The sequence below is a fragment of the Pyrus communis genome, chromosome 9 (genome assembly GCF_041283825.1).
Source record: "Pyrus communis isolate YQ-2024b chromosome 9, ASM4128382v1, whole genome shotgun sequence".
Lineage (NCBI taxonomy): Eukaryota > Viridiplantae > Streptophyta > Magnoliopsida > Rosales > Rosaceae > Pyrus > Pyrus communis.
The window spans coordinates 9,106,512-9,130,973 of record NC_142573.1 but is presented as its reverse complement, the minus strand read 5'-3'; the positions used below and the strand labels follow the sequence as shown (position 1 = coordinate 9,130,973).

The 24,462-nt window shown below is 37.0% G+C and overlaps 3 protein-coding genes across 3 annotated transcripts; all 3 read right to left on the bottom strand.

Moving 5' to 3' along the window:
- Positions 1-1,568: 1,568 nt before the first annotated feature.
- LOC137739514 (peroxisomal and mitochondrial division factor 2) lies at positions 1,569-3,169 on the bottom strand. The gene is made up of 2 exons (XM_068479108.2): positions 2,970-3,169; positions 1,569-2,780 (listed from the first exon to the last, which is right to left on the bottom strand). The coding sequence occupies exon 2, from the start codon at positions 2,770-2,772 to the stop codon at positions 1,819-1,821; it is 954 nt and encodes a 317-aa protein (XP_068335209.2). The 5' UTR covers positions 2,773-2,780; positions 2,970-3,169; the 3' UTR covers positions 1,569-1,818.
- A 5,174-nt stretch (positions 3,170-8,343) lies between these two features.
- On the bottom strand, positions 8,344-9,860 carry LOC137740834 (uncharacterized). The gene has a single exon (XM_068480639.2). The coding sequence runs from the start codon at positions 9,068-9,070 to the stop codon at positions 8,636-8,638; it is 435 nt and encodes a 144-aa protein (XP_068336740.1). The 5' UTR covers positions 9,071-9,860; the 3' UTR covers positions 8,344-8,635.
- A 7,567-nt stretch (positions 9,861-17,427) lies between these two features.
- Positions 17,428-23,569, bottom strand: LOC137740069 (mitogen-activated protein kinase 20). Its single transcript, XM_068479867.2, has 10 exons — positions 22,778-23,569; positions 21,248-21,656; positions 20,850-20,977; positions 20,666-20,725; positions 20,195-20,344; positions 19,346-19,501; positions 19,015-19,226; positions 18,811-18,912; positions 18,269-18,435; positions 17,428-18,177 (listed from the first exon to the last, which is right to left on the bottom strand). The coding sequence occupies exons 1-10, from the start codon at positions 22,799-22,801 to the stop codon at positions 17,729-17,731; spliced, it is 1,857 nt and encodes a 618-aa protein (XP_068335968.2). The 5' UTR covers positions 22,802-23,569; the 3' UTR covers positions 17,428-17,728.
- Positions 23,570-24,462: the final 893 nt, after the last annotated feature.

Genomic DNA, 24,462 nt, shown 5'->3' with positions numbered 1-24,462 from the left:
GTCGCCAGAGACGCGTGGGTATTAATGACGATGAAAGAAAACTACGCATCAGTTTCGGTTGCCCTGGATAATTTCTCGTCCAACAGTACCAACTAAGCTGCAATTACTATACTACCCTTGCACGTCAGCACGTTTGATGCCAATTTAACCGAATTGACGCGTGGGTATTAATGACGAGGAAAGAAAACTACGCATCAGTTTCGGCTGCCCTGGACAGTTTCTCGTCCAACAGTACCAACTAAGCTGCAATTACTATACTACCCTTGCACGTCAGCACATTTGATGCCAATTTAACCGAATTGACGCGTGGGTATTAATGACGAGGAAAGAAAACTACGCATCAGTTTCGGCTGCCCTGGACAGTTTCTCGTCCAACAGTACCAACTAAGCTGTAATTACTATACTACCCTTGCACGTCAGCACATTTGATGCCAATTTAACCGAATTGACGGGATTCCGCCAAAGTGAAACGAATATCGAGTTCCTAAGTGCAAAATGGAGAAATTTTTGTTTGAAGGGCCAAAATGAAATTGAAGTCGAGTTGAAGGGGACATTAAAAAAATAAGCCTTAAAAAAACCGTTAGAACGATGCAAAATTGAGTGCTCAAACGCATTTCTTTTGCTATATTGGAGTGAATGAAACCCTTGAAACAAACTGCATGCGACACAAAGCAAAGGATAAAACAGCTCTACTTGCTTTCTGCACAAGTTTATGAGTTGGTTAGTAAGAAGGTCTGAAGGACTCAAGGACTCAAGGAAGAGAGAAACTTGGATCAGAGGGCGGTTATGCGCCCGGTTTCATGTAAGTTTTAGCCCCAAATCACACGGTGAAGCCAATCTCACAAAGGACCAGATCAAAACTGTAAGATCGAGAGCTGTTTCAGATGCACCGTATCCAAAATCCCGATGGCCATCAAAAACTCCAGCTAGAAGTCTAGAATTTTCGTAGATTATTAGAACACAAGAATCAACGATTTGATAGCAAAAGCAAGTCCAGGAACAAAACAATATGAGGCACTAAAATGGATACGACTTGATAAGCGATTAAAATCAAAAAATTACTGCTCAGCTTTGAATCTATACCTACACAGAAGATCAACTTCTCAGAAAAAGGGTTCGAATTTGCATAAATATGAGCATGAACAAACAAGATTTCATGAATGTTCGCCTATTTACTGATCCTCGAAGAGAGTATACTACAATACAACACCTCCCCCACCACACCCACCCCCCCCCCCCCCCCCCCCCCCCCCCCACGGGAAGGGCGAAAAAAGGGGGAGCAACATGTTACCATACCAAACCCAACCTACCAGGTTTATGACTAGTTCAACTCTAATCAAACGACAGCTTTTCGTCAAAAACTACTAAATGGAACTTTAAGGAAAGCACCAACAAGGAAATTGAACATATTCAGTGAAAGTCCTACGTGTTCGAGATATCAGATTAACAATGTGCTTACAAACCATCAAATAATTAGCAAAAAACCGTCATGCAGTATTTGTTTATTCCAGCAATTAAATATGGCTTGGAGAACACAGGGTACGAATACAGAATAGTTATAGCCAAAGTATGATAAATCCTTCGAAACTATATATATATGGAGTTTTTTTTTTTTTTCCAACCAAGCAAGCAAAAGCTAAACGAAACAGCATCACAAACTGATAGAGTTAACAAGATAGGCTCGCAAAAAACCAAAAGCCAACAAAAAAGCATTCATAATTCTAACAAAACTGCGACATATGCTCTTAACCAAATAAACCCTAACCTCTAGCTTTAAGCCTGCCCAGATTTTTTCCTCTATGCCGCATTGCGGTCCAATCACCTCTGCCTTACATACAACATATAGACAACAGCAGCTGCTGCGGCAACGACTCCAGTGGACCCTGCCACAACTGGCAAGCTCAATCCTTTCAACTCTGTCTCTCCAGAAATCTCCTTCACTTCATTCACAGTCCCATTAATTTCCCCAACAGTCCTCTCCTTCAATCCATTAATAACCTTTTCAGCATCCAGCACATCCTTCTGCAATTTTCCCATCTTCATTTCCATGCCTCTGCACTTATCCTCTGATTCCCTCAACGCCGCCTCGACATTGAGCTTCTCACTCACTCTCTTCCCCAATTCAGCATTGTTCTTCACAATCACCGACTCCAAATCCTCCACTTTCTTCTTGAACAAGCTAAGCTCACTCTCTTTCTCATCAAGTCTCTCTCTCATCTCCTCCTCAACCCTAATTTTCTTGCTCTTCTCCTCAGTCTCCTTCACTTCCAAAACCCCAATCTTCCTCTCCAATTCCCTAACCCTCTTCTCGCTATCAGCCTTCGCCTTCTTCAGGCTCTCAAGCTCCTTCTCCAAGCTATCAATTTTCTCCCCCTTCTCGCCCAACACACGCTTCAGCTCCGCCACTTCGTTATTTGCATCCTCCCCTTCTGCCATGGCGGAGGTCAGATCGTGTTGGAGCCTCGCTACCTCAGTCTCAAGCTCCATCGCTCTATTCGCAACCGATTCCAGCACATCTTTCCCCTCCTCGGTCCGTTCAATCTCCAATTCCATCTCCCTGAGCCTCTCCTTCGTCTCCTTCTCGCTGCTCTTTAATTTCTCGATCTCCGCCATCAGTTCCTGAATTTTCTCTTTCGTCTCCTTGTTCTCGCGCTGGAGCTCGAGCTTCTCCTGCTCCAAACCCTCGACCTTGCGGCCCAACTCCGCCGCCTGATCGGCATCGAAGAAATTCTCAGCCTGATCGTCCACGATTTCAACCGTCTTCTCTGCCATTTCTAACCCTAAAACACACAAACAAACAAACAACAAAAACCAATCACAATCTGGAAATCGTAACTACAAAATTTCAGAATACCTGTTTGGCTACCGAGAAAATCACAAACAAGTTTCTCCAACCAATTTTCTTGCAGTTTTTGATATTCCAGAAAACGAAAGCGAGAGTGACAGTAAGAGAGAGAGAGAGAACAAACCCAAAACCGAAAGCAATCAGCAATGGCGGTAGAGTGATCTGCGTGCGTGCGCGTCTGCGTGGGATGAGAATGTTCCAAGTAAACAGGGGGCGATAGAGTTTTAGGGTTTCTTCTGCTGCTGACAACTTTCCGTTACTTCTTTTTCTGTAGAACTAATTAGGCATCGAATCTAATTATCTCTGATGCCGAAACGGACGGCTGAGAGTCGTCGATGGTTCGGTGCACGTGTTAAAAGGCGTGGGGACAAAATATGATGCTTCACAATTTCCACTTTCTAACTTGCAAGTTGCAACGTATATTAAATATTTGGCCAAATTTTTTTCGTAATTCTTGTGGTGATACGGTATTTTTAATGCAACCCTTGTAGTGAAAAAACTTTTAATTAAACTTTCGTGATGAGCCTTATTAGCAATTAAGGTCTAAATCCAAAATTTTGTTAGTCTTCCGTTAAATAAAGTCACATGACTATCATATGGAGGGTCAAATTCGTCATTTCAATTCAAATTACATCATATTCCATGGACATCTAGTATGAGTTAGGGTTTAACGGAAATGAGATTTCACAGAAAAAAAACTTGAATGTAAAGAGTGAAACTAAACATGTAAAACCACATCAATGGCTAGGAGAAGAGGTGAAAGTGAAGTCGCGTATAATTTCTTAAGTACGATTTAATTTCGCTTTAAAATAATGATACTTCTAATAAACCATTGTTTTTATTTTCAATGCCAACACGTCTTTGACCATGAGTTAGAGTCTTAATCTTACTTGACTTTTCATTTTTATATCAATTTGTACCAGTCTGAATGCATATATGCCTTTTAATTTTGTCTTTAATTGATAGTGTGGTTTGATGCACGCCGTAGTTGCCCAGTACACAACCTTTCAATTTTTTTCTTGATCTTTTTTGAATTTTAATTATTTAAGTTTCTAATTGATAGTGTGGTTTGATGCACGCCGTAGTTGCCCAGTACACAACCTTTCAATTTTTTTCTTGATCTTTTTTGAATTTTAATTATTTAAGTTTCTTACGCTCTTGAAGTTCATATGCAGAGGGCAAATGCAAAAATTGAATTTTTTGCACTGCCTTTCACCCATTGTCTTTAATTCTTTAATTTTGCAATGCCTTTCACTCGTCTGAATGCATAAATTGCAATGTCGCTCACCCGTTGTCTTTAATTCTTTAAGTTATTCTTGTAAATTATCTCTCATTTTCACTTGTTTCAATTTGCTTTGTGCACTGGAATCAAATGCCAACTTTTTAACTCACAAGAGAAACAAGTGTATGTCATAACTCATCCAGAAAGAACAAGTGTATACCTAAGTCATACAAGATGTCCATGGAATAGGATGTAATTTGGATTGTAATGATGTATTTGACCGATCCATGTGATAGTCACGTGAGTTTATTTAACAAAAGACTAACAGAAGTTTGGATTTGGACCTCAATTGCTAACAGAGCTCACCAAGGGAGTTTAATTAACAGTTTTTTTTTTTTCACCATAAGGGTGACATTGAAAGTGGTGTGTCACCACAGGGACCACAAAAAAAATTTGGCCTAAATATTTTATTACTAAAACGTAGTATTAAGTGACTTGTATACATAAATATTAACAATGCAATGGGTCGACAATGGTTGTGGGAATGTGTTTTTTCTTGGTAGAGGTGCACAACAGGCTAGTCAGAGGGGGAATGGTAGAATTCGAGATGTAAGAGAAATACCTAACCATTAAGGCAATCCCCTACCTACCAATGTTTCTATTAAGAGCATCTCCACCAGTTCGTGGAGGGCTGGTGGAGTGGTGGAGGACAATGGCAATTCGAGGGCAAAGGCTATAAAATTGCCCTTAATTTTCACTCTCAACATTAATTGCTTTGTGCAAGTCCACTAGTTTGGAAGGAGGAAGGGCAAGGGCAAGAGCAAAAATGATTACCATTCACTAACATATATTTTTTTTATGGTTTATTCGTCTTATCCCCACATATCATTATTGCCATAGATTTTTGGGTAATTGTAAATGTTTAATTTCCAAGTCTATTTAACTTGGTAAGATTTTTAAAGTGCGAACTTTGTAAGTTTTTTTTTTTTTTTGTATTTTTTTATGATTTTTTAAATGTTTAGAGTTTGATTAATCTTAGTTGTTGAATTAAATAAAAAAAATTGAAATCAAAGGCTCACAACGAGCCACGTGGGTGGGGAAGTGAGAGAGCTAGTGAACAGCTCTAAACTGGTGGACATGCTCTAATAGAAAAATATAAACGTGAGCTAACATTTCATAAACGCACATTGTTCAATCTAACGGCTAGAAAATAAAGAAATGTGTGTGGGATGAGAGAATTAGGTATGAAAATCATTTTCCGTGTAAAACAACTCTATTCATTACAATCTAAATAAGGCTCACATTTCGTAGAGGCCCATTGTAATTCATGTTGCAACACAACCACCAAAACCAAGCCCAATCTTGTGTTGGTTGGCAAGCTTTGGAATCAAAGAAAGCATGGAGAAGAGGGGAGGCAGAAGACAAACACAAGAGAATGGGCAAAGCCTGCAGTATTTATTTGGTTTGCCGTAAACCTAAAGAAAAATAATGGCAACAAACAAGTTAAATTTACAGCGATACAGACAGAGATCGTTACAGGTTGTCCAAAGTCCAACATATATGTCTGGGCGGGCTGTTCCTTTCGCATGCAGGTTGTTTAATAAACCATGAATGTTCCACGAGAGGACCACCTGCAATTTGCACAGAGAGAGAGAGAGAGAGAGAGCTCTTTCTTTTTTCCTTATATCTTATAAGACAAACACCTCCACTACCACTTTTCCTTTGTTTCTTCTTATCTTTCTTAATTCATCACTCTTAGTGCAAGCAAACGAACGATCCATAACCCTGCATGTATACATGCGTGCACCCCTTGCAACTGGATGGTGGTTTTCCAACTGCACCCATAAAGTTTTGCGTCTCAAAGTCTCAACTTGCTTTTGCTTGTTTGGCGCAATATGAAATTGGAAAACCATGGCCACCATATGTAGATGATGTGTTAGATCTACGTCCAATGTATCTGTATATATGTCTCCAAGATTTGACTCGTATTTCAAACGATGCGCGATTATCTCACTTTCTTTTATAATACTTTTAAAATAGTTTAAAAATGCGTTCATAGTACTCATAAATGATTCTTGTGGTGTTGTACGGAAAAATTTAAAATTTTTCCAAGTTATACACAAAAAGTATAATTAACTAAAATGATCAATATCAAATTTTTAATTGTTAAACTAATTAAAATTAAAGGGGTTTTTTTTTTTTTTAACTTTAATCATTTAAGAAGATTGAAATTTAAAATAAACGTGGTGTTAGATTACATATTGATTATAATCCCTTGATGTGTCATTAATTCAAAATAATTGGCGTGCATTTGATTTAATGTCTCCCATTAAAAATTTAAATTTATTAATATACAAATTTTAATTTATTTTTTGAACAAAAAAGAGTTTTTTAATTTATTAATTTTATTTAACATTCTTCAACTTGAAAGACTCAATTAATGTACCTAAATATGTGTAACGAAATATATTATATTGAACTAATGTATTTAAATGTTAGTACTGAAATATATGCACCGAAATGTATTATATTAAATTAATGTACATAAATGTTTGTGCCGAAATGTATACGCCGAAATGTTAGGACTGAAATGTATTATAGTGAATTAATGTACCTAAATATTTGTATCGAAATGTATGCACCGATATGTGTGTACCTAAATGTATGCACTGAAATGTATTATAATGAATTTAATATACCTAAATGAAGAAGACAAAGTACACTGAAATATATTGTATAACAAAAATTAATTTATCCAAACAAAATATATTACAATAAATAAAATGAAAATGAAAATTATAATGAAATAAAATTAATACATTAAAAATTAGGAAGAAAAAGAGAAATAATTAAAAAAATCAAAATATAATTAATAAATTAGATTATTAATGTATAAATGGACTAAAATTAGATTTTGATCTTACTCATGATTTTAATTTAAAAATCATCTTTGCCAAGGATTAAAATGAAATTTTCTAAAAATTAAATATCAACGACGTAACAATGAAATATTGATCACATACTAAAAAACTCAAGAGAACTAACTGTTTAATTTTGATCATAAGTTGCCCGTAATCGAATGTAAAAAAAGTGGCAAATCCACTTACATAGTTTGACAACATTGTCAGGTTCAAAATCAACATTTGAAACTTGAAAGGTGCACAAAGTCACAAGTAATGACATCATCAAGTTGTATTAATCCAAAATTAATCCAAATCACTAACTAATCACCGAAAAATCTCAAAACTAATTCAAAGAAGAATCAGATTAGTCGACATCGTGGGTGACAAGCATGATCTTCTCACCGAAAAATATCAAAATTAATCCAAATCACTAACTTGATAATGTTGTATTCGCACGCATATTAAAGTTATGCATAGTGACTTAGTATCTAATAATATAGATATAAACATGATTGTATGTCACCTCAAGAAATACTATTCAAGCATAGGTTTTTGATGATCTTCATTATAATTTGGCTCTCTACAATTTAGGTTTACGCCTCTCTAATTTGGCTCTTTTCAACTAAGGTAACGATCTCATTATAAATTGTCTCTTCTTGTTTGATTCCTCTCTAATTTGGCTCTTTTCGAATGAGGCTTACAATCTCATTATTAGTTCACTCTTGTCGATCGTTGTTCTTTAATTTGACTCTTTTCGCTGCAAGATACATGACATTTCATAATTAGTTATGTATTTATTCCAAGATATTCACTTTCTCACTTTCTCCTATAACTCATATGGTAATACACACATGAAAGAGATTACTTCTCATAACCTATAACTATTCAAAACTAAACTCATTGTCCTGTGTGTTGCACTTGATATATAATCTAAGGAGGCTAGTTACAATAATTGATTAACATTAGTTCAAATTAATTAAAGCCAAGACACCAATTGGACCTCATTTTATTAATGTTTCATATATGTATAGGAGGAGATGCCAAAACCCATATGTAGCATTAAAGTTTAGTCATTTGGAGTAGCTCACTAACCACATGCTAACCATCTTCTAATTACTGTATTTAGGACACTAATTGCCACTAGTTTTCTCAGTAAACAAACAAACCAAATAAAACAAAATAGACCAAGCAAACATGAGACACCAAGGGACATGCAGCCTACCAGATGCAAAATTATATCATTATCTAATCACAAACTCCTTGCCCTCCCAAATACACTCACATCTCTGCAGTTGCAGCACTCATGAAATTCCTGCAAATTATGATCGAGTCATGTTGCATTACCAACCGGTTAGCGCTCGATAATTCCAACATTCATGTTGAAAAGGGCATTATATATCATTTCTTTAGTACTAGAGAACCTTGATCTTTTCCTATCCATTACAAAAATATCAAAAAATTAACATTATAAAGAAGAAAGAAAAGGTAAAAAAGAAAAAGTAGAAAAAAAAGAAGTTACCCAAGTAACCCAGCAAATAAAACCGAAAATTTTAAGGAGAAAAAAAGGATTTCATTGGTCTGTCATGGAACCAGATTAATAACCTTCCAAACTCCCAATCAGCAAGAGATCCCATAATTTAATTAATTAAAAACTAATTAATCAAATCAACCACCAAACTTCCTCTTCTCCTTCTCCAAACCTTCAACAAAGCTGGCAAGTTCTTTCATGGCTTTGAGCTGACCCTGCAACGCCATTATGTACCCAGCAGTCTCTTCAAAAAGCTCGTCCACCCCGCGCGACTCACCGCCGGGAACAATCCTCTGCAATGCCTCAATCTTCCTCTCCACCTCCTCCTTCTCACCGTCCTCCTCCTCGCGACTTGCAGTCTTTACATCGTTGACCATATCACTCTTCATGCTCTGTTTTCTGCTTCTTCCGTGAGTCGACTCCGCAGCTCTCTGCAGGAAGTTTTTGCTGGATAAAGATTCATGCACCCCATTTCCCATGCGGGGTTTTAGCTGGTTTTTTCTGTGTTTCCTCTTGAATGTGGATTTGGGTAGCTGGGTTTGTGTTAGGGTTTGAGTTTGAGCTTCCTCCATTGATGAAGAAACACAGAGAAGAGTTTTAGAGAGAGAGAGGGGTGTGTGTTTAACTGATGACTTTGTGAGAGAGAGAGAGAGAGAGAGAGAGAGAGAGAGAGAGAGAGAGGTGTGTGATTAACTGATGACCTTGTGAAGGAGGAGTTGGCGTTAAATTATTGTTGTGTTTAACTGATGACTTTGTGAGAGAGAGAGAGAGAGAGAGAGAGAGAGAGAGAGAGAGGTGTGTGTTTAACTGATGGCCTTGTGAAGGAGGAGTCGGCGTTAAATTATTGTTGAGCTGCTAGAAATGTCAAAGCCAACGAAGCTTTAGGCCCACAGAGTTTTTGGCTTCCCAAGCCCTAGCTCTTGTTTTGGACTTTGGAGTCTTGTGCTTCACTCTTCACGACTCTAACGAGCGCGTTGGATTGGTTATTAAGGTATCAAGACAAATGCTATGTAAATCCAATTGCTAATTTATATAAGTTCATGGTACTAGAGTCAAGATTTTTAACTCTTTTTTTGACTTTTAAGTAATGTTTGATACAATGGATTGGATTGAAATAAATTACTATCTTCCAGATATGCTGAAGGAAGAAATGAATAAATTGTGACTTACTTGAAGGTTGTGGGGTTGGCATCGGGTGTGGGGATGGATGGTGGGGAAGACGGACCATCAATATGAGACCACAAACCACGTCCATGAAGAAAAGAGGTAATTTGACGGAGCCATATGAGATAGTTAGAATGAGATAGTTTGATGAAGTTTGTGAAGGTGGGATTTGGAATAGAGGACGAGGAGAAAGAGGCCATGACAAACAAGTAAGAAAATCGAAACCCTAGAATCTAAAAAAGCTAATACCATGTAGAAATGAATTTCCTTGATGTCATTCGTGTGTAAAGAATACAATATATTCTTCATATGGATAGAGACTCATTGGAAACTACAAAGAAATATACAATGGGCTAGGTACAATGGTTAGAAAATGAATATATACAATGGCTAGGTTCAATGACTAGAAACTTATGAACATTTAATATTATTTAACATAATGTTTATCCATTTTAATCCTCTAAAAAAAATGGTAAAATTAGAAAGAAGAAGTTACTTAAATGTCTAATTTCTTCTAATCTTTATGAAGAAGAGAGATAATTTGACAGAGCCATATGAGATAGTTATAATAAGATAATTTAATGAAGTTTGTAGCTGGGATTTGGAATGGAGGACAAGGAGGAAGAGGCCATGACAAACAGAAGATAAACAAAAGAAGAAGAAGAAGAATGACACAATCATAGGTAAGAAAACCGAAACTCTAGGATCCAAGAAAGTTGATACCATGTAGAAATGAATTTCCTTGATTTTATTTGTGTGTAAAGAGTACAATATATTCTTTGTATGGATAAAGACTCATTGGAAACTACAAAGGAATATACAATGGGCTAGTGTTTGGGCCCAAAATAATATTTTGGGCAAAGCTTAGAGTTGTTCTCGGCCCAATAACATTCATCTAGAATCTTGTCATGGGTTGTCCAGTTAAAGTCGGACGAATTATGTTGCTAGAAGGATTGGTTTAGATCAGTGAGGTAGTCGAACCCTAGTGCAACAAAGAATCTTAAAGCTGAAGATGCTTAGAATTAGGGGATGAATCTGGTTCGTTAATGAGCTTGGTTCAAGGTCCTATAAGGGTTAGGATTGGCCGAAACCTTATTAGATTGGGTTAAGGAGTTCTAATCCGAGTACATTTCTAGTTCGACTATGAAGGGGTTTGCTGCTATAAATAAAGAAGGAAGTCCATCATTCAAAGCCCCTTTAAATCAACACAAGAATTGCCCTGTGCAAAACTTTTCAACAACCCTAAGATTTTTTCCTCTCCCATTTTCTTCTTGCCAACACATCTTTAGTTTGGATAAACAACACTGTGAAGGCAACCGACAACATCTTTAGTTTGGATAAACATCATTGGAGCCGTAGAATCAGCTGACCAATGAGCATCTTCAATTTGGATAAATAACACTGCTTTGGGACCGACTGGTTATTTATCCAAGTCTCGATCAACAAGGATTTCTGAGTCTTTGTTGGTAAAGGTCATCTCATCAGCCTTTTAGGCGAAGTGAGGTGTTACAGGTTACTAGGCTCGGCACATTGAAAGCCGAGTGTTATTTTATGATCAAATATTCGCAAGTACATTTTAGAGTTAGGCATTCCGATGGCCTAACCACATTTACAATCAAGACATTTATTTCTTTCAAGTATTTTTGTCCATACAGTCTGGTACCAGTTCGGCGTACTTATACTCTCACAAATATAATTACCGAGATCGAACCCAGCGCAGACGATTCGTGAACTTCGAAGAAACTATCAGCCTTGTCTTCAGGCTCTAGAACCCAAAGGCCAAGGCATGTTCCTTCCGCGGCTGTAGTCACAAGATTAAGAAGTCAGCAGTGCGCCTAACGCGACATCAATATACTTTACTCCCCGACCGAACTCGGTCGACGAGTTAGCATGCCCCGCACACAACCGAATGATGTAGTTAGCTTATTAGTTGCTCGGCCCCCGCGCCACGTAGAATTGATAGTTTTTAGGGTCAACAACTAGGTACAATGGTTAGAAAAGGAATATATAAAATGACTAGGTTCAATGACTAGAAAATTATGAACATCAAATATTATTTAACATAATGTTTATCATATTAATCCTCTCAAAAAATGGTAAAATTAGAAAGAAGAAGTTACTTATATGTCTAATGTAACACCCCACATCGCCCAGGGGAGTGGATCCTGTAAGTCTTATATGTATATTCTCATCTCTACCTAGCACGAGGCCTTTTGGGAGCTCATTGGCTTCGGGTTCCTTAGGATCTCCGAAGTTAAGTGAGTAGGGGCAAGAGCATTTCCGAGATGGGTGACCCACTGGGAAGTTCTCGTGTGAGTTCCCAAAAACAAAATCTTAAGGGCGTGGTTGGGGCCCAAAGCGGATAATATCGTGTTACGATGGAGTCGAGCCCAGGATGTAATGAAGGCCCGGGCCGAGATGTGATAATTTGGTATCAAAGTCGATCCCTGGCCGGATATGTGTCGACGAGGACGTTAGGCCCCTAAAGAGGGTGGATTGTAACATCCCACATCACCCAAGGGAGTGGATCCTGTAAGCCTTATATGCATATTATCATCCTTTACCTAGCACGAGGCCTTTTGGGAACTCACTGGCTTCTCATTCCGTAGGAACTCCGAAGTTAAGCGAGTAGGGACGAGAGCATTCCTAGGATGGGTGACCCACTGGGAAATTCTCGTGTGAGTTCCTAGAAACAAAACCATGAGGGCATGGTCGGGGCCCAAAGCAGAAGATCGTGCTACAGTGGAGTCGAGCCCGGGATGTGGTGGGGGCTTGGGTCGAGATATAACATCTAATTTCTTCTAATCTTCATGAAGAAAAAAGATAATTTGACGGAGCCATATGAGATAGTTAGAATAGGATAATTTAATGAAGTTTGTAATGTTGGGATTCGGAATGGAGGGCAAGGAGGAAGAGACCATGAAAAACTGAAGATAGACAAAAGAAGAAGAAGAAGAATGACACATCACAGGTAAGAAAACTGAAACTCTAAGATCTAAAAAAGCTGATACCATGTGGAAATGAATTTCCTTGATTTCATTTGTGTGTAAAAAGTACAATATATTCTTCGTATGGATAGAGACTCATTGGAAACTACAAATGAATATACAATGGGCTAGGTACAATGGTTATAAAGGAATATATAAAATGGCTAGGTTCAATGACTAGAAAATTATGAACAGCAAATATAATTTAACATAATGTTTATCCATTTTAATCCTCTCAAAAAATGGTAATTAGAAAGAAGTTACTTAAATGTCTAATTTCTTCTAATCTTCATGATGAAAAGAGATAATTTGACGAAGCTATATGAGATAGTTAGAATAAGATAATTTAACGAAGTTTGTAACATTGGGATTTGGAATGGAGGACGAGGAGGAAGAGGCCATGACAAACAGAAGATAGACAGAAGAAGAAGAAGAATGACGCAATCACAGGTAAGAAAACCAAAACTCTAGGATCTAAGAAAGCTGATACCATGTAGAAAACAATTTTCTTGATTTCATTTGAGTGTAAAAGGTACAATATATTCTTTGTATAAAGACTCGTTGGAAACTACAAGGGAACATACAATGGGCTAGGTACAATGGCTAGAAAAGGAATACATAAAATGGCTAGGTTCAATGGCTAGAAAATTATGAACTATTACTAGCACTTTAAAAATCTCATTTTACAATCTCACAAGTGTATTTTTTTTTTCTAATTATAAAAACTTTAGAGTGCAACATGAAATTTTTGAAGTGTCAATAACAATTCTCTAAATATTTTTTAGTTGAAAGTTTATCCATTTTAATCCTCTAAAAAAATGCTTAAATTTGAAAGAAGTACTTTAATGTCTAATTTCCTTCTAATTTTGTTAAAATGAAAAATTATTCTACTGTACCTTCAATATACTTTGAATTTAGAAGCTTATCCATTCAAATTCAATCTTAGATATCAAACAATGTTTTGGTTACCAAATTGGTGTGCTACTGCTCTTTCCTTAGACAAAACATATGTTGTTTAGAAAGCTTGATATAGTATCAATAAGGTATCGATGCTATTAGTTAACAACTTGTCAATAACAAAACATTTCGACATGTTATAGATCTATTATTAGCATCATCAATAGAAAATTCATTCTTGAACAGAAAATAAAGGTCTTGCAATCAAGTTCCTCAAAAAAAAAAAAAAAAAATTACATGTAGTATACAAGAGACCCAAACGCGCCAGAGGGAGGATTAGGAGGGTTCACGAAAACTTCCACGCAATCAGGTGCGGATGGGCTCACAGTAGCATAGAGTAGACGGGAGTGGAGATCCCACTGTACAAAACAAAGGGAAAGAGAGATCACATGATGTTCTTGAACCTAACACCGCCCATGTGCCCCAGTACCTTCTCCCCACCCCTCCTCTCTCCTTTCTTCCTGTAATCTACATCACTGGCTTGGCATGGTTGCCAAGTGGCACTTCTCTCCGGACCCACTCTTGAGCCCCACAAAAATCCCTTATCTTAAAGCTTCAATTAATCTAATTATCCTTTAGTATAATAACATTACTTGACTGCTACAAATTCAGCAGCAACTCCTACTTCTATTCAACTACAGATGTACAGGTGTCTAAATAATTAAAATTGTAAACACAAATTGAACACGTGTTTACTTGTAATTGGGTAAAAGCAGGAACTGGTACTAAATTTGCAACGTCCAAATAGCGTTCAAAGACCAGAGGTGGTGAACTAGAAGTAGTTGCCCTATGATACTGGACTACGATTACTTGTTATAAGTTGTTGATTTATTGATGTTGTAATATGAGTATAGGTGTTGTTATTGATACTCTACGCTAGTACATGTGTACTCTTCTTGTGAAGAAATTTAAGAGAAAAATAACATTAGTAAGCCCTAGTTAGGTACTGAGGTGATTATGAAAAAAGTGGCTATAAAAAAAAGCTTGGAGTTTTTTTATGTTTGGTAAACATTTAGCTTCAACTTTTTTTCACAGTTTCTGGTGAAAAAAATCCAAAAGCACAAAGCTGCAAAACTCAGCTTTGAAAAACCAGCTTTTTTTTCACATCTGTTTTACATAAAAGTTTATCAAACACTATAATACTGTTTTTTTTTTTTTTTCAAAATCATTTTTATAAAAAAGTTTACCAAACACTTTGTTGTTTTATTTCACAGCTGCTTATTCTCACAGCACAGCAGAAGCAGTTTTTTTTCAAAGCACAGCAATACCAAACCAACCCTAAAAAGTTCAAAATAACTTTTTAGAAGTGTCAATATCTTTCATTTATTAATATTGTTCGTTCATATTATAATATACATGTTGATTATATCACATGACAATACTTCAACACCATCCAGTACTTTTAGAGATTTTATGTGGTGATGCAGGAGTATCTTTTTAGCTACTTGGCGATTGGCCAAAAATAGAAAATCAAAACTTATTAATTAAAAAATATAGAATACTTCAAAACAAAATAAGATTTCTAATATTTTTTATAAAATCATGAGCGAGAAAGATGCTATGTAGACCTGTAAAAGCGTCGATTTTATCTAATTTGAGTTGATTTCAACTCGATTCGTTAAATTAATGATCACCTAAACCTAACTCGTTAAATTAATGATCACCTAAACCTAACCCGTTAAACGGGACGGTTTTATAGGTGAGTGAGTAAGGTGTTATGGCGAAGGAGTGGCGGTGTTTCCAAGGAGGAAACCAGTGGGTGGTTTGGTTCATTGGGATTGTGATAGGGATTTGGTAGTGTTGGGCATATGGCCCTTCCGTCCTTCCTTCTATTGTTGCTGTCACATTCCCACACTGCATCCTCTTTGTGATTATATTATACTTTATTATTCTACCCAAATAAATAATATTTCTTGGATCACCATCAGAATCGAATCACATAATCCCAACCGTCCATTTCTTTATTCCGTACTCAAATCAAGTACATACTTCCTCAGGTGATCACGTTGGTAATCATCTTGTTAGGGTCAGTAACTCAATCGTTACTGCAGAGAAAAACTTACCTAAACTTGAATATCTCTCACGTGTAAGTTCATGTTTCTCGTTCTTTGCTTTTTTGTGCAACAATTAATGAATCTTTACAACATTTAAATCTTGAAAGTTTTAACGAAAATCCTGCGGTACTGTTCACTTTAACGAAAAATCATATTTTTACACTAAAAAATCAATCATGATACTATTTACTTTATCCTTTATTTTGTCTTTATCGTTAAAACTTAAAGTTTTCACGCTTTTTTCATTAATTTTCCTTTAAATCTTACAGAAAATCCGTACCACTGAATGACGCTAGGAGTCAAGATTGAATTCAAATGAAATCACAATTAATCCTGCAAGTCCTAATAAGTAGGTAAGCAAGAAGGGGAGGAGGATGAGGGATGCATGTGCAAGGGTAAGGCTGGGGTCCATGTGATGGTGCTCATGGGGACAAGGCATACGTGCAGAGGGGGTCCATAATCCATATGGCGCAGCAGCTGCAGCTGCAGCAGCATAAAAGTAGGGAGAGAGAGAAGGTGCGCATTTGATGCATCATTTCATGCATGTGAGATTTGCATTTGTTTTGTGTTATCTGAGTCAGAAACCGACAGTTGCCTTGTTGTTTGTTGCTGGATCTCCATGGCTGCCAACTCATTTAGGATCGTTTGGAAGTGCTTTTAAAATGACTAAAGTATTTTTAAAATCAATCATTAGTAAAAATTCAAGTAGATTATGGAAAAACACTTTAAGTGTTTCTTACAAGAAGTACATATCTGATGTTTCTTCTAAAAAGTGTTTAAAGTGCTTTTGGAACCTAAAATCAATTTACTAAAAACACTTTCAATCATTTTAAAAACATTTTCAAACGAGTCTACTCCCCCACTTTTTAACATTAGTGATTATACAGTAACCATACCCGCTGACTTTTGACTGTTCTTTCAATTTGGGCCTAACTCTTGTGGCCCAATCTCTCATTTGACTTTGGGCGGGTTGGTTTGGACGCAATTGAGGTTGAGCTTTGGTATCGAATTGGCCAACCAGGATACGATGAAATGTTGACAAATGTCCATTGTGAGTCGATTCTAAGGTTGGGTCTAAGATTCATGTTCCAATTCGAAATGCATTCAGGGCCTCTCAAACACCGGTCGTCTTAGACGACTTTGAGAGTGAGCTTTGGTATCGAACTGGCCGACTAGGGTAGGATTGAATTTCGAGAAATGTCCGTTCTCCGCATCAAAGCTTGTTAGTCTCTCTCCTCTTTTTGGCTTCTGTCAAAGATTCGTGACCTAATCCGAAATGCATTTAGGCCTACCAAACACCGAGCAAGACTCTGGTCCAACTCAATTAGAATAGTCTTGTCCAAGTTAGTCCGGTAGACTAAACCCAAAAAAGCCTTGGACAAGAATTTATATTGCCCAAGTATGATGAAAGAATCTTGCGTAGTCGTAAATACTATAGCTTCTATGAGAAATGAGAATCCTGAACAGATTCCCACAACTTAATTACTCAACTCCTTCTGTGCTATTGCAGCTTTTCTGCAACCAGTACAAGAGAACTGGCCATCTTTTACCGCCAGCACCCCTCACTCCGCACTCCACAAAGGCTCCCAAAACTTGGAGAAAGAACTTAGGCGCAACACTAAAGGATGGCGGCAGCATCCTCGAGATACTGCTACCATGACGTCCTAATTGCATGTAAGTTTCTCCATAGCGCGTTACGAGCCATGCCCATGTATCATGAGAAGTGGAATAAAAACTACATGTACAATTGTTTCATTCAGCATCAGGTAAAAGGGCAAAGAGAGTTTCGTTTTTGAATTTGATTGTATAATTTTTGCTGACATAGTTTCTTCAACGAAAGATAAATGTACTCGTCTCTAAACATAACCATAGAAAGCTGGCTCTTTAAAGGAAAGCACCCGCCTCGCTTAGTGGTTTTCCTCACAACCTCCCTTGGAGTTCTTTTCGTTCCCTTTGAAGACGGAACCTCCCTCCCACGCATGAACTCTGCTCCATCTTCCTCTTCTGTATGAAATTCTTTCTCTATCCGGCACCATTTCCACGACCCAAGTATCGTAATTATGCTTCTCTAATACATCCTTGACATGCCAAACTGAACAGTTCCAACCTTACGGTGGGCTGCTGCAGTGGCAGCAGCAGTGCCGATCCCACCATATGGAGCCTTTGTCTGCAGGTAGTTGGTGTCAATAGCAATTCGATCATCATTTTCCACTTTAGGAACTCCAACCCGAGTCATAAAAAATGGGTTCGAGTCAATGCTGATAGCTACATCTGGTGCTACTTTCGTTGCCATGCCACAATGTGCAGCTTGCTTGGCTTGTGAGGACATGTCCCTATCAACTTCCACCATAGATCTTTCCTGATTTCCAGCACTGGGCTTGCGGTAACAATAAGCAGGAGGGGCAGCCTGAGGGAGAAGTACCGAACCTCCAACTAGTGTCCTCCGGTCATGGTCATCTTTCATCATGTTTCTATTATCGTATTGTGCAACAGGTCCAACAACTCTTCCTGGTTTGGCTGGATAAGTGCCCAAAAGCAAGTTAAAACTAAATGGAAAAATACGAAACGAACGGAATTGCTACAAATTCTACAAAGTTATTGAGAGTACCCAAAGAAATTCTTTGTGGTGTTTGCATGGTTCTTGATAGATTTACGTGAATTGCTTCCGAATCCCTTGAATTCCTGTATGCCTCTTTGGCATTTTTCTGATCTTTCAAAAATGCATAATTTTGTTGCTCTTTGGGAGGGACCATATTTGAATGTACAATTGTGGACCTGAAAATATTTAACACATTCACCATTATCATAACCATAGACAATCAGATAAAAATCATACCCGTAGCTTTGCCAGGAATGGAAGAACAGTGCAGGTCATAAGCCGAAGGTATCCTAGCACTATAAAAAGGGATAGAACAATAGGCTCAACTGAGTGATCAATGGCCCTAATAACAAGGTAATGTCCTAAAAAGGGACTGCTTGATGGACCGGGAAGTAGCAGGACATTCATAGTAGAGCACTTAGAAGATGACCAACTTGCCTAACAGTAGATCCAACCTCGTCCTATCAAGGTGATGACAGTGCATCAGCACTTGGCATGCATCATTTCTATAGCAGCTTGTAAAAAATAAACAGAAGGAAATTACATTTTACCTAGGAAGCGACACGTGCTTTCGTTCAAGTGGAATAACTGGACCACTTTTACCCCCATTCTCCTCAAGGTGCGCAAACTGCTTTCTAAATTGATCCACAGCACTGCATACACATACAAACAAAATTAGGGCAAATAACATAAAGAACCTTGACCAATCTATGCAACAATATGTGAATACGGAAAGCAACTATAGCTGTTTGAACCTTGGATAGAGAAAATTAGTTCTCTCAGTTCCATTTATGTAGTCTTTTAGCAACTGAGGATGGTACTCCAATATCTCCCGAAAAATTAGCTCCCGTATGTCTTCCTTTGTGACTCTTCGCCTTTCAAATTCAAATTCCATCTTTGTAATTGGTTGGCACGAAGGTTCCCTCTCAATTCTCGACAGTCCCTTAAAATAAGGATCAGCAAGTGCCTGGTGAAAACATAAGATGCTGAGTTTAACACATTTTCCATAAAGTGGCTGGATATATGCACTGCCACACACACTGAGGAATACAAAGAAAGCAGATGGCCTAATATGATATGACAAACCTGTTCGGCAGTTGGCCGGTCCTTGGGATCAAAGGCAAGCAATCTTTCCAGAAGTCGTAGTGCTAAAGGATCAGCATTTGGAAATTTTTGTGCAAAACACACAGGTTGTTTTTTCCTCATACTGGTTAAGTATTTCCTTGCCTTTTCATTTCGAACCTGCATTCAAACAATGTACAAGGTTATTATTTTAAGCGAGTGTAGCCACAAGCTTATTGTGGAAGAGGCACAAGCTTAAATACATAAAGAGTAAACTGCCGACTTGGTCCCTAAATTATTACCCTAGTGAAAATCAAGTCTATAAACCTTTTTGTTTTTTTTTTTTTTTTTTTTTTGCAAAAAAAAGTCGTTAAAGTCATTGTAATAGCCAATTTCATCCCTACTATTAGATTTGTAGCTTATATCCAATTTTCTGTTGATTAGTCACATGACTTGCACATGAAACTAGAGAAGGTAAACCCATAATTTTCTCACCCGTAAGCCCTTAACGTTGCATATAGGTTGCAAATCTAACTGCCAATTTATCGTCCAAAGTTAGCTTCATATACTATTTTTTTCGTAATAATAAGTCGTGAAACTCATTAAAAACTACTAATCTACTCTCCAAACTGTATCACATGCAAGTTGCGTGATTTAAATTGACAGAAGATTCAATAGAATAGCTTTGAATCCTATAGTAGGAATGGAATTGGCAAGTCTTATTAAGGACTTATACTTATTTTTCACTCCAGTAATAATTTAGGAACCGAATCGGCACATTACTCAATAAATAATTAGAATAATAATGATAATAAAAATAATAATAATAATAACTAAGTAACAGAATGCATTGCATCAGAAAAGACGGGTTACCCGGGATATGGTATCTAATGATGGTGTCCCAAGAAGATCAGTCATCAAATCCAGCTGGTGAACAACATTCTTTCCAGGAAAAAGTGGCTTTCCTGTTAATACCTCAGCAAAGATGCAGCCTATACTCCATATATCAATCGCAGGGGTATACTGCATTCACATGTTTTCACAAATTAATAGGTAGGAAATTAAAAAAGTACTTGCTCAAGAACAAGAATCTTAGTAGAGAATAATTTACACGAACGACAGGCATGCCACATCTCCTCTAAATTCGAAATAATGATCATAAGAATGCAGCTGAAATACACAGACGGGAATGATATGTGTGTTGCATTTAGATGCACTATCTTAGCCAAACGACAGTATAGAAGCTGCACTGAGTTACTAAACTCAGATCAACCGATTTGTAAACTCGCCTGATTAAACTGTACTGAATTTAAACTGTTTAAGAAAACCTATGAGAAGCTCTACCTTAGAGAAAAAGGATCCGCAAAGCTCTGGAGCTCTATACCATCTCGTTGCAACATAGTCCTGCAGATGTCCCCAATAAATATGAAGTATTAGTGCTATATTTAAAACATAATGTTGGAAACATTATCATATGCTCTGAAAATCACTCTAGCATTGATAAACTACATATCACAAAATTACGTACTGTCCAAAATATTGTCGAAGGCGTATCATTGAATGCAACTCTCGCTAACCCAAAATCACAAATTTTAAGCTTACAATTCGCATTTGCCAATATGTTCTTCGGTTTTAAATCTCGATGGTAGACATTTGCTGCAGTCAAATTAGAGTATCAGATATGTCCACAATATCCCAACATCCTCACCCCCCCCCCCCCTCTTTTCTTTCTCCCCAACCAAAAAGAAAAGAACATGAAGGAGGAGGGGAGGGAGAGAGAAAACAAGACAATAAAAGAGAATCCCGATAATAAGAGCAATCAAAACAAAACTGAAAACAGAACAGGACAATCAACCACTAGAAACACCATGGAACACATGAAAGTATGTGCAGACACACACAAAGCGATTAAAGAGCAAGAAGTACCTGTGTGAATATACTTCAACGCGCGAAGCAGCTGGTAAAGAAAGAACTGATAGTGTTCTCGTGTCAGGTCATCATTGGCTTTGATAACTTGATGAAGATCTGATTCCATGAGCTCAAAAACAACATAGATATCTTTAAAGTCTCTTCGAGAAGGTGGCAGCATAATGTGCTTAATTTCAACAATGTCGGGATGTCGTAGAAGTCTGAGAAGCTTTATCTCACGAAGAATACGAGCGGCATCAGATATATGCTCAAAAATGTCGTGTATTTTTTTTATTGCCACTTTTTCACCTGTATGTGTGTCTATTGCTGAGCAAACAACACCATAGCTTCCTTTCCCAATAACTTCCTGAATTTTGTACCGATTGGCATCACCATAATCCGAGAAGAAGTCCATCTCTGTTTGATTCTGTTGCATTGAATCCAATTCAGATCAGAATACAGAAAGGTACAAGAACAGTACAGAAATCTAAACGAAAATGAGCATACAAATCTAAATGCAAATGAGCATAGGTGTTTTATGCACGACTACATAACAACTCTGAGCACAAAGACATCAGAAAGGTACAAGAATAGTACAGAAATATTGATATACATACATATATATATCTACATAATACATCGTCAATCTTAATAATAAAGTTACAAAAAGATCATAAGATGCCATGCAATCACTACAATATTTCTAATGTGTTCCAACTTCCAGATTATATGATAATTTACAGTAACCATGATGATGCATAAATAAGAACTTACTAATCCCCCTTGTGGTTTCTGAACATTTTCCAATCACATACTTTTTATGGACAACATCTAAAAGTCCTAACTGTCAACTCCAATCAAACTAAAAATAAAAGGCCAAAAACCAAAAAGAAGCACAACCAATACCTCAAATTCCTGTACTATTCCAGCAGTTTTAGAAGTAAAGGATGCAGCAACGAAAATTGACAGATATAAAAACTGATGCGGGCAAACAAGACGAGATATATAAAACGCCCCGCGGAGAAAAATGTAATTTTATTCGAGAGGAATCTAGTCCAGAAAAAGAGAGGCAAGGAGCCATGAAATTGGCATAAATGATCTCAAAAGAGAAGCATAAGCATTAAATTGAATTGGTAAAGTACCAGAATAAGAATGGAAACATATTTATCAAAGATTATTCGCATTAACTAATGCCGTTATCCATTATGACTGTTATAAAACAAAAACTAAATCTAACAGCTGTTAATTATAGATCAGTAAGATCCAAACCAATAATTATGTTGCAATTTTAGCTAACACATGTCCCACTCAATCAGCAGACATTTGAAATAAAACTCCATTTCAAATCTCAATTTGCACAAAGATCTCAACTTTCATGATAAACCAATAAGAAAATACAATATGATTGCATCAAATAGCACAAACATGATGAATCAAATCAAGTTTCAATAATTAAAACACAATTGCAATTATTGATAAATAATTACTTTAACAAATCAAAGAATTGGAAATTAAGAGATTAAGTAACAGAAACCAATTGAAAGTCACCTTCTTGGTGTGATCCTGCTGCATTTCTGTGTCAAACCCTGAACTCGAAATCTCGAAAACTCGAAAAAGTAAGCCAAAAAGCTCTTACCCAGCTGAGATCAAGCGAAAATAGAAAGAATCCAGGTCCTCAAATCCCACAAGGACTCAGCCACATTTGCCCCACCTTCCCCTGCTCCTTATCACAAGCCCACAATCCCACCTTATTCTCAATCCCAACTTCACCCAGCATAGAACCCACAAGACCAAATCCCTCATGCACTCCTCCAATTCTGATTGCAATCCTCCCAAAACCTTACTCACTGAATAACAATACCAACAAGGCAGCCCACCAACTACCACCATAAAGCACCAAACACATAAAGCTTTAACATTTTCCAATTCAAATGCAAAACCACAAAATAAATTATACCCTTTTGTATTTTAACTCGGTTTCGAAGGAGAATGGGAAGCAAGATGAAGAAAGAGCAACAGTTGGAGCGCCACAGAGCTTGTATTCTACAAGATCTGATGACACCGACAAAAGGGGTGAGAGGACTCACAGAGAGAGATATAAGGAAAAAATCTAGGGGCTGGTGGGGGTGGGAAGGCAATTAGATGGGGTGGGATCGTATGCAGAACGTATGGATACGGAAATAAAAGATATATAAATAATGATGGAGATGTACAGGGAGGCGGTGGAGATGCAACGGCGAGGAAATGTATAGGTTGTTTCGGCAATGTACTCAACAACTGCGTAAAGTAAGTAAGAAGACACGAAAAATATATCGTTTTTTTTACTTGTATATAACATGTAGAGCACCGTTTAAACAGACGATATTTACAAAATCTCTTGTGAGTGAGGTGACAGATAAACCGATTCTGTATGGTTTCAAACTGTTAAAATTCTAATTACCCAATTTGCGCTTGCTTTATCAACAGATTCTGTATGGTTTCAAACTGTTAATATTCTAATTACCCAATTTGCACTTGCTTTTCTTGCTGATTCACGAATCACAGAGTTAGGTGGCGTGGGGTGCTGGACACGTGGCGAATTTTAATTGGGTTAAAGGGAGGTTGGTGGGGATAGGTGGGAGGTCAAAAAAGGTGCCACATTAGGAAGTGGTTTGGTTTATGATAATTATCATGATGACGACACTAATCATGATTTGATAAATATTTGATTTTTTTTTATGAATAAAAATCTGACAAATATTATTTTTATGAAACAAAATAAAGTACAACTTGAATCTCCTTAGGATTTCCTACAACATTACAGTCAAACAAAACTTTCAAGCCACTAAATTAGCCTTTCCAAACAAATATTAGAAATAATATTGTATATTTTGTCTTCAATTAACGAGAAATATTGTATATTTTGTCTTCATAAGGAAGTTTGGAAAACCAAATACAGAAATTTTGTATATTTTGTCTTCAATTAACGAGAACGTCTGCTACTAAATTAGCCTTTCCAAACAAATATTAGAAATAATATCAAATTTTTTATAAAATAAAACAAAGTACAAAACTTAAATGTGATTGTTATAATAAGTAAAACGTGACTATAATGAATTAAAATTGCCTAAGTTAAATTAGATAGACGTGAAACCACTCAATATAATTAATAAATATTTGATATAAAACATTTAGCTAATTTGCTTCTCATCAACAAAATTAGCTAATCTACAAGTCACATAAATTGTTATTAC

Excerpts from the sequence above, each read along its gene's own strand:
- LOC137739514 (XM_068479108.2), bottom strand. The coding sequence starts at position 2,772 with ATGGCAGAGAAGACGGTTGAAATCGTGGACGATCAGGCTGAGAATTTC.
- LOC137740834 (XM_068480639.2), bottom strand. The coding sequence starts at position 9,070 with ATGGAGGAAGCTCAAACTCAAACCCTAACACAAACCCAGCTACCCAAA.
- LOC137740069 (XM_068479867.2), bottom strand. The coding sequence starts at position 22,801 with ATGCAGCAGGATCACACCAAGAAG. Across the intron at positions 20,978-21,247 it reads GTTGAAGTATATTCACACAG|CAAATGTCTACCATCGAGAT; the intron begins GTACTTCTTGCT and ends ATTTGACTGCAG. Across the intron at positions 18,178-18,268 it reads ACCACAAAGAATTTCTTTGG|CCAAACCAGGAAGAGTTGTT; the intron begins GTACTCTCAATA and ends GCACTTATCCAG.